The following is a 9,964-nucleotide window of genomic DNA, read 5'->3' as shown; positions in this document are numbered from 1 at the left end:
GGACATCACGAATGCCTGAAAGTGTCTCGAGATAATTTGAAGATATCATTTCTAATCTGGCCACGTAACCTCACACACTTACTTCCTGCTTTATATTTGAAAAAAAAAAGATAGACAAACACAAACTAGTCCATAATAGTGAAGTGGAAGAAAAATGATGCTTGGTGTTCAAAAAGTTTTACGAATAACAGGGCTCTCATCCCCTAGCCCTAATTACTGGCGATGTAACACTAACTGAATTCTGTTGGGCTGTTTCTACCACCTTCGCACATCTACAGACTGCAGACTCTGACTTTTTTGCACAATAGCTCCAGTGCAGTCAAATTAGATGCAGGGTGTCTGTGAACAGCAGTTTTCAAGTCCTCCCACAGGTGCTCAACAGGATTTAAGTCGGGCTGTATGTTTAAGGTCAAACCTCCTCCCCATTCTCAAGTCTTTTGCAGCCTTTAATAGGTTTTCTTCCAGGTTTGCCCCGTGTTTACATCCATCCATCTTTCCATCAGCTCTGAGCAGCTTCCCTTTCCCTGCAGGAGAAAAGTGTGCCCACAGCATGATGCTGCCACCACCATGTTTTACAGCTGGGATTGTGTTTTCAAATCAATGTACAGTTTTGCATAAAGGCCCAAAGATTCAATTTTGGTCTCATCTGACCAGGGCACCTTTGCTGTGTCCCCTTCATGGCTTGTGGCAGACTTCTTATGGCTTTCTTTCAACAATGGCCTCTGTCTTGACGCTCTTCTATAACAGCCAGATTTGGGGAGTCCAGATTTTCCCACCTGTCAATCTCTGCAGCTCCTCTAGAGTTAACGTGGGCCTCTTGGCTGCTTCTCTGATTAAAGCTCTTTGATTGGCCTGCCAGTTTACTGTAGGTGGCCTGCCATATCTTAGTGTTAAAAGCTTGAGATATGGTTTTGCACTTTTTTCCTACGTACTGTATGCTAACAGCCCCGTTCACGCAGTTTATTTTTTCATTTTGCCCTCACTCAACACTGAAATCTCAAACCTTCCTACTATGGGTCACAGACAGAAATCTCTTTATTACACCTGTCCTGCAAGAAAACACAAGCCCCAGAAACTCCAGAATTAATTTATCAGCAGGGAAACATTCACACAAACAAACAAACAGGACCTTTGCCTTTCTGTAAAGATTTTGAGCTGGCCACGATCCTGGAGGACTCTGTTTAGTCCTGTTTGGAAAAGTTTCCATGCAGTTAACAAAAGCTCAGCATGTGGCCAATTCAGAGGAGGCCTCTGTTTTCATGACTGGTTTGATCTTTCCTGTCTGCTGGCAGTGATGGGCTTGTTCTAAGAATGTACTAATTTAGTCCATTTAAAAAGTTTTACAGTTTATTGTTTTTTTTTTTAAATGGTATAAATTGTGAATACATGTGTAAGAGTATCACATTCGAATCAAATTAAAAGTAATACATGATTGATGATGTGTTTAAATATACTAGTGTGCAAAAATGATTAAACACAGAAACAGAATGTACCAAAAAGAAACAAAAACAGTAGATTGGAGCAAAGACGGGACTATATATGAGCACACTGAGGTGAAATTAAACCAAAACAACACACAGAAAAATAACCATCCATCCATTTTCTTAAATGCTTCAATTGAGGGTCACAGGTGGGCTGGATTCGTACACCCTGGACAGGTCGTCAGTCGTCAGAGATGATAACATTCATACTTAAGGCCACTTTAGAATCACCAATTAACCTAACAAGTCTGCATTTGAAGTACCTGGAGAGAGCCGCGCAGTGGATTCGAACCCACGACCTTGTTGGTGTGAGTCAACAGTGCTAACCACTGCAACAAAGAGCAAATGATTAACACGGAGGTGCGACGACATTTAAACGAAGGCAGAGAGAGAAACATGAAAGCCAACAAACATAAGCAAGTGCATTGCAAAAAGCTATGATAGCTAAGCATTCAAAGCATTTTCTGGTGAGTGTTTGGCGTCATTGTAATATTCCAGATGAAGACCAGCGAGATGCAATTAAGCTCTCCTGCTGATTTGGATGATGAGGGAAACACTGAGCTGCTTTGTGGCTCATCAATGCGGCCTATTGTCAAGAGAGGTTACATCATCGCCAGCACATAAACAAAGACCGGCTACACATCTCACTGCTCATCTTCAAAGAGCTTTGATAGAAACACAGAGTCCAGGATTTTGGTGCTTTGGTACACTAAGACAGAAATGTCGCCCTCTTGGTCACGTTCAGTCCGTTTGTTTTTTCTGTGCATGTGTGTGTAAAGCGCCTTGAGGTGACTTTTGTTGTGATTTGGCGCTATATAAATAAAATTGAATTGAATTGTTTGTGCATGCATGTAACTTCACACACACACAAAATCTGTGGGAAACTGTTTGGCGGTCTGCACAAGCATCAAGCGTCAAAGCCTCTGCAAAAAGCTTGATTAGCATACCTGCAAGCTGATCGTGCATGACTTTGATAATTATCTTTTTTTTTTTTTTTTTTTTTATAGAAGCAGTAACTGTTTTTAGACCATTCTGTGAGACGGGAACAAACTGTAAACAGCAAACAGTTGCTCATTTACACTGGAAGGTCAATGTGTATCCTCTCATAGCTCAGCTTTTGCGCTACAGGAAATAATACATCTGCTGTGCTTCACTATGCTGTGAAATTTCAGTTGTTTAGAGACACATTTACACAAAAATCAAGGCACCACAAGTCATTTGAGGAAGTGCCTCTATAAGCTTTCTAAACCCCAGGAGCTCTAGACAAATCGTTTAGCCACTGATCACCATTTCAGAAGCTATTAAGTTATTAGACAAGCATTAAGACACGAGACGAAGCCTCGCATTTCTGCTCTGTGAGGAAACTTTATTGCTTTGGTTCATGCAGCTGTTGAACCCTCAGACAGCTGCATGGTCTGAATAAAAATGCGAGAATCCTGAGAGATTTTGAAAATAATTACAATGAGAATAGACCGGTTTGGAGCCTTTTTCTCAGTTAAGATGGATCTGGTCTTGTATTAATGTTTCTCATTAATTTCCAGACACTTCAGCTACACTTAAATGTGAATGAATAAGCTTGATAATGAGATAATAAAATGTCAAGGAAGGGTGCGTTTATTTTAAATATGCGACACGAATGGCGTCACTGAAGATCAGAGTTCCCATGTTTAGTATTTAGTTTGCGCTCTTTGGGCTTTAGGTAGGGCTTCTGTGAGGATCAGACTCGGCCTTTGAACCAGTAAATAATCATGTCTGGTTGGAGTTTTTCCATCTCATAACTTCCTAATATTTCTTTGTTGAACTGTTCTTTTGCTAAAGTCATCCCAGCCGTCTTATTCTTTGAGGTTATGGATTTTTCGCTCCTTCACACCAGTTCTTTTTAAAATAGTTGTCAAGGATTTGTGTTGTTCATCTTTAAAGTAACCTTCTCACATGCTCTATTCACAGTTTTGTGGTCCAGTCTTTGTCAACCGATTTGAACAACAATTTTGATTTTTGTACTTCGGATCAATTATTCTGTTGTACTGCAGACGCACAGAGTCAGTCCCTTTTAAATTATTAATGGCACCCAATAATGATTAGTTTTTATAATCAAGGCTTTGTTGTTGTTGTCGTCATTCAGAGGTATTATTACATTTCCACACTGATGAAGTGATTTATTTATTTCAGAAGAAAATATTTAACTAAATAAAAAACAATTTAACTGAGTTTCCCCAGTTGTGATGAAATTTCGTGGCACAGTCTGGGCTGACAAATCATCACCGCTTTCCCCAGAAGTTAGCTGTTAGTGTGGCAACATAGGGATTAAAACACTGATGATGAATCATTTATATTAAGACGTGCCTAAAAAACCCACAACAATGGCCACTATGCCAAGAAACAATATTTCATAATGAAAAAGATAAAAAAAAAACAGGTTTTGAGTTGTTTTATAAGTTTATTAAAAATGAAACACTGAAATGTCCAAATTACATAAATGTTCAAAGACTGCAAGTCTCGTTTTAAAAAAATGAAATTCCAGTGTCAAGCTGAATTCCAGTTCGTCTGACGCCTGTGAACAGTCCTCACATGCTTTCTCTCTGAGTCGAAGTATTTGGACACACACTGGTCGAAATACGTTCTCACAGTCTCACGCATAAGTTACAAAATCAGCAAATGCAGTACAGAGCCTGCAAACGTATCACATGCAGGCAAGTTATTGTTTGAAAAAGAGGACAGCGACAAAGATACATTCACTGATTGTGTGTGAGTGTGTGTTCAAAACGTAGTCGTGCAGAACGGGCAGACTGGTCGCAGCTTTTCTCAAGAGCTGCTCATCCAAACAACACGAGTCAAGAAACGAGACAAAATAGCAAAAAAAAAAAATATCTGTACAGTTTTGATGTGGTTTTTACCTCTTCAGCTTTCTTTACGATCAGTTAAGACCACATAGATGATGACATTTGGTAAAAGTTTCTTACTGTAAAACTTCCCCAACACACACAGAGTGGTGCAGGCTGCGGCCACCTCAGGGGAAACACTGGCAACACAGAATTAGCCCAAATATGTGAACTGCTCATCTCAGTGAACTCAAATGCAACACTACGTGGTACCCTGGCCCACGTGGGTTAGACTAATGGTTGTTGGGATACATGATGAAGTCAGCAATTTCTCAAACATTAGTGAAATGACTCCTAATTAATTTGTTTATATAGAGATAGGCATGGAGGCCCTGGCAGGTTTATTATTGGAGATGGTGGAGGCTTTCTTCGATGTGGAGCCCCAGCAGGTGTACACCAGCCTGTCGTGGTTGTTGCTGCTCTGCAGTACTTTGCGTTTATGTTTGCTTTGAGTTCCACCCTGAGACGAGCCCAATTTATTCTTTTGGCTGGATCCTTGTTCCTGGAGCTGAATATGGATGGGGTTTGGGGCCTGATGGGCTGTGGTAACGTGGACCCCAACTCGGTTTCCTCCCAGCTTGTGGTAGGTTGAGAGAAGCAGCCGGTGGAGCTCCCGCTGGAAAGTCTTGTTGAAGTAGAAGTAGATGAATGGGTTGTAGATGTGGGAGCTTTTGGCGAAGAGGGCGGGAAACACGAAACCCTCCGGAGCCATGTACCGGTGCTCCTTGTGGAAAATGAAAAGGAAGGACACGACAGCGTAGGGAGCCCAGGCAATTACAAAACCCAAACTGATGCAGAAAAACATCTGGAAGGGGAAGCGACAGAGTAAAGAGGGTAAGTTAGTACACTGGAAACTAATCAGAGACCTGATGAATCATCTCTGACACACAAATAACTTGTTTCCTATGAAACGATCCATTTTCAAACAAAGCAAAGATCATGTGGTGCAGCAGACTGAATATTTCATGTCTACACTTTCCTAGTAACGGATCTCGTACGGTCATGTGAATATTGACGTGTTCAGGAAAAAATTATGGCACTAATTCTATTTTTAAAGCGACACGAGTTTCTTTTAAATATAACGATATTTTTGTTATTTTTACCTTCACTTTATCTTTTCCATCTCGTGTGGTTGGAATGAACCCATTTCCGTTCCCTTAAATATTAATAGAAAAAACATAGCAGAGGCAACTCCTCCCTACAACCTCTTGGTCATCTGGGCCTCACACTGTGTTCTGGGCCTCGTGGGCTCTCTCCTGGTACTCTGGATTTCTTGAATTTTTTTTCAAGGTCAGCTTTGACCTCGGGTGCTAATAGTGAAGGTCAAGGTCAAATGCTTAACCAACCTAGGTACTCGTATCCCCCAAGGTTTAGATTGTTGTAAAATACGAAGACAATCGATAAAAAATTGTGAGTAATATAAAGTTGGTTTGTTGTGACCTCGAGGGGATTTTCAGCAAATTTAAATCAGCTTGAGCTGTTATTGGTATCTACCATCACAAAGAAATGTGAAATCCTGTGGACAGTAGAGTGCTAACAAACACAAATAGACAAACGGAACTGATTACATCCTCCCTTCCATTCAGAGGAAGAATACATCGATTGATGTGGCTGAAATGTATCTGTGATAAACTGCAGGACAGTCAAACATTCAAAATCAAAGGTTCTACAGACAAAAGACAAGTCAAGTATAAAGTGTGACTCAACTTGGAGAGACAAGAGGCTCAAATGTTTAGTTCTGAGATAACGCTGGAGGCTCTTCTTCCAGCTTCAAAGTCTCTAACAGATACATGTCATTATCAGCTTTGTTCAAAACCCTGTTACATACCAAGATATGCTGTTGCCTTAAAACTCCAAGAAGAACTAAGTTTAGATCCGATCTCCAACCACAATAAAAATGCACAGAGGGCTAAATGAAAGCAATGAGTAATGACTGATGAGTAAAAGATGTGAATGCCTGTACGACCTTCACAATGCATTAGTACTGTGATACCTCTATAACTGATAAAGTCTGATCTAATGCCACGAGGTCAAAGTGAGAATTTTACAGAGAAAGGTTCGAAATTATAAAAGCTCCAAAACTTAAAGAAAGATGCTTCATTGCTTTCTTTATTACCTCCTTTAAGATACACTGGACCATCCCATATGAAAGGAAAGGAGATATAACTGGCAACTAGCATGTAAATACTAATTATTAGCCTGTTTTTCATTTAATGCCATACCCTGCTGTTGTAATATTCATGGTTCACACCCAGCCTGGTTTTGCTGCAGGCCTCTTCCTGTCAGGAGGGACTTCTTCCTTCCCACTGTCACCAGCTGCTAATATATTGCAGGGTTTTTACTTTGCAAGATAAAGCATATTGAGATAACTCTATAAAGACAGTTTATTTAACTCTAATTCTTATAAAGTTTTTGCCTTGTGTGCCGAACATAGTTTTACATGTAAATGGAAAAAAAAATCTCTCTAATTTCTCTGGATCATCTGCCTCCATCTCCATCCTGCCTCTAGCATCCTCCTCTGTTACACCTCTGCACATCCTGCATCACTACATTCTTGAATCTTCTCTGTGGTGTTTCTCTTTTCCTCCTGCGTGCCACCTCCTTATTCAATATCCTTTGCTGCATGGTCACTTAATCATTTCCCCAGTGTGAATAGACAACATGAGCTGAGCTCAATATGAAAAGCATCTGGTTTCACTTTATAGGCTAGTATATATTAATTTTTCTTTAAAATTACAGGTGTGGTATTTGAGTGATGTTTTTCACGGGATATTCGGGTTGTTCTCTTTCATATGACCTGACTAGTTTGGTGTAGTTATCTGATGATGAGGTCAAGGATCAGTTATCAGGAAGAGACACGGGTGGTCATTTTTGGCACTATTCGACCACTGATGGAGAATTTCCTGTTGGTGTGCACCCAGCAGCAAATTCGAGCGCTGCCTGGACTGGATTCTCTCAACATTCTCAGTTCATGTGTGTTTGTCAAGTCTGCAGATATAATGTAAAGACTGAAGCTCACCATGGAGAGCCGCTTCTCAGCGCGGCGCAGGTTGTTGCGGATGCCCCTAGCAGACAGCAAGTAGGAGAAGCGGGACACCTTGTAGAGGATCCTGCACTGCGACACCACAATGAGGAGGACGGGAACCAGCGTGAAGCAGGCAAAGGAGCAGATGACATAGAAGGCATCCTTGGCGGAGGTGTGATAACCCTGCCAGGCGATTGTGCAGGACAGTCCGTAAGGCTCGGGGACATACTCGCCCCAGCCGAACAGAGGGAAGCTGGACCACACTGTAGCAACCAGCCAGATAGCACAGCACAAGAGGCGGATGTTGGTTCCTTTCAGCCACACAGCTACAGCAAGAAGGCAAAAAAAAAGGATAGAGACTGCAAGATTGGGGGCATTTGGGACATGAGTTACATGAAGCTACTACTCTTAGCATCAAATTCTTATTAACTAACAACAACAGTCCTCACCGTAAGCCAAGCTGTAGCAGGTCTTTAGGTAGCGGATGATGCTGATGGCAGTGATGGTGAACATGCCGCACAAGCCGAAGGTGTAGCAGCCGAAGCCGTAGTAAACGCACGTGATGTTTTCTCCCAGCCAGGCGTGGTGGAAGGAGGACAGGATGGCGAGCGGGTAGAAGCAGATGCAGCTGAGGAAGTCGACAACAGCCAGGTTGACGCACAGCAGCTCCGAGCCCACCATCTTCTTCCTCCTGAGGTAACAGATCACCAGCACCAGCCCATTCCCCATTACAGAGAGCAGAGCTGCACCGGGAAGAAGGTCAGAAGGAAACTGCTGCATTCGTTTAGCATTTGGCCTCTTTGGAAGCAACACTATTTTTATAATTGCTATGACCAAAATGTTAGCAAACATTTAGAAAGTTTTTGAGACAAAGCAAAAAATGTTTACATATTTTATACCTTCAAAAGGGCATCGTTATTACTTTAAAGTGAGCGTATCCCATGGAAAATGTTCCCATCAGATATGCCAATGTCAGTTTTACTTAAATAGCACATTTAATTACAGATAATGTCAATGTTGTTTAATATAAAGATAAAAACATAGGCTCACAATGATGCCTCAAGGCAATTTAAAAAAGCAATATAAAAGTATACATAAAAATAAAATACAACACACTTAAACTCTTAATGCCGAGGGTATCATATTTGATAACTGAGGCTTTCTGACTACATCAGTGCGATTTGTTTTCCCCTGAAAAAACAAAATAAATTCCACAAAACTCACATAAGCAAATACATTTTGATTTTTTCAGCCAAGATTCCTGTTTTGATCACTGTGTTTCAAGGACAACAAATAGGAACAATTTTTTTTGTTCTTGACTTTTTGGAGCAGCAACAAATATTTCCCTCTTATTTTGCGATATCCAGCTGTTAATATGAGTGTTGCTCATTAGTTTGAGAATCACCTGATGTCGGCAGATGTTGTATACTTGTGTGGAAAATCTAAGAAAACCATCTTTAGCAGAATAACCTTCTTATGGGCACTTTGCACTATTTGCCCAGCAGTCTGACATGCTAGGAGTTCATTTTTAGGTCGTACATATCAAAGTGAGAGCCACCATGCAGAATAACTGGATTATTGACGTCTTAGAGGCAAACCGAGCACACATTTATATGAGTGACAACACAATACAGGTTAAATCCTTACTTATAGTTACTGCTATTGCAATGCACACCTTCAGCGCTCCTAGTCAAGTGTAACTAGTTTAATGAGCGACTGAGCCCTGCAGACAAATAAAAGTCAAATATAAGATCTGAGAAGTTCACTGAAAACGAACCAATGGAAAGAAAAAGAAAATGAAATGATTAAAGTTTAAATACTTTATATTTATTGGAAATTAAAGCACTTTTTATAACTTAAAGGCGTGAATTAAGCTTATCAAAAAAATAGTCAACAGCATTTTTGTTTTCCAGGTAAAGCAGAAATAGAGAGAACAGATAACTCAGCATACCGATGGAGAAGATGGCCAGTCCCACGCATATGTCAGCAGCTGGGGTCAGTTTGGAGGTGAAGGCGGAGGTGGTCCGGTTTCCATCAGAGGAGTTCAGAGGCATCGGTCGCTGCTGCTGGTGTTGCTGATGCCGCAGTGGCTGAAATCCAGTCCTGTCTGTCAAAGGGAGATGAGGCTGACTTTCTTTTATGCATGGGGTTCTGTCGCCATGGTAACTCAAGTGTGTGATGTCCGTCAAATACACTGAGGATGGGGATCCAGGAGCTCTATAGACAAGGACGTTATAAGGACTTTGGCTTAACTTGCAAATGCCACCACAATATCTCCAAGAGCCTGGGCTTTAACAGCCTAACTAGCTATTTTTCCATTTATTCTAAGGTATTATAGTTTAGTTTATTTTTAATCCTGCAATATTACGATTCCTTAACATTTTGTTGACTTCAACTTAAAACCACATCAGAGAGCCAGAAACTGCAGTTCCTCCAGTGGCCAGTTGAAGCTGGGTCTATAAGAGAGTCAGACTTCCACATTAAAAACAAAAAACTTAAGAGATTAGATGAACTTTTCACAGCGTGGTACAAAGACTGGTTTTCATTCTTTGTGGCTTATTTCTGCCCTCACAATAACT

General features: G+C 40.9%; 1 protein-coding gene across 1 annotated transcript; it reads right to left on the bottom strand.

Annotated features, from left to right (window-relative positions):
- Nucleotides 1–3,910: 3,910 nt before the first annotated feature.
- LOC113007034 (opsin-5) lies at nucleotides 3,911–9,659 on the bottom strand. Its single transcript, XM_075410351.1, is given in 6 exon segments — nucleotides 3,911–4,844; nucleotides 4,846–4,887; nucleotides 4,890–5,165; nucleotides 7,380–7,711; nucleotides 7,835–8,128; nucleotides 9,337–9,659. Coding segments are annotated over 6 exon segments (1,224 nt in total). The 5' UTR covers nucleotides 9,440–9,659; the 3' UTR covers nucleotides 3,911–4,667.
- Between the last annotated feature and the right edge of the window lie 305 nt (nucleotides 9,660–9,964).

The sequence above is a fragment of the Astatotilapia calliptera genome, chromosome 15 (genome assembly GCF_900246225.1).
Source record: "Astatotilapia calliptera chromosome 15, fAstCal1.2, whole genome shotgun sequence".
Lineage (NCBI taxonomy): Eukaryota > Metazoa > Chordata > Actinopteri > Cichliformes > Cichlidae > Astatotilapia > Astatotilapia calliptera.
This window is presented reverse-complemented; position numbering and strand designations above follow the sequence as displayed.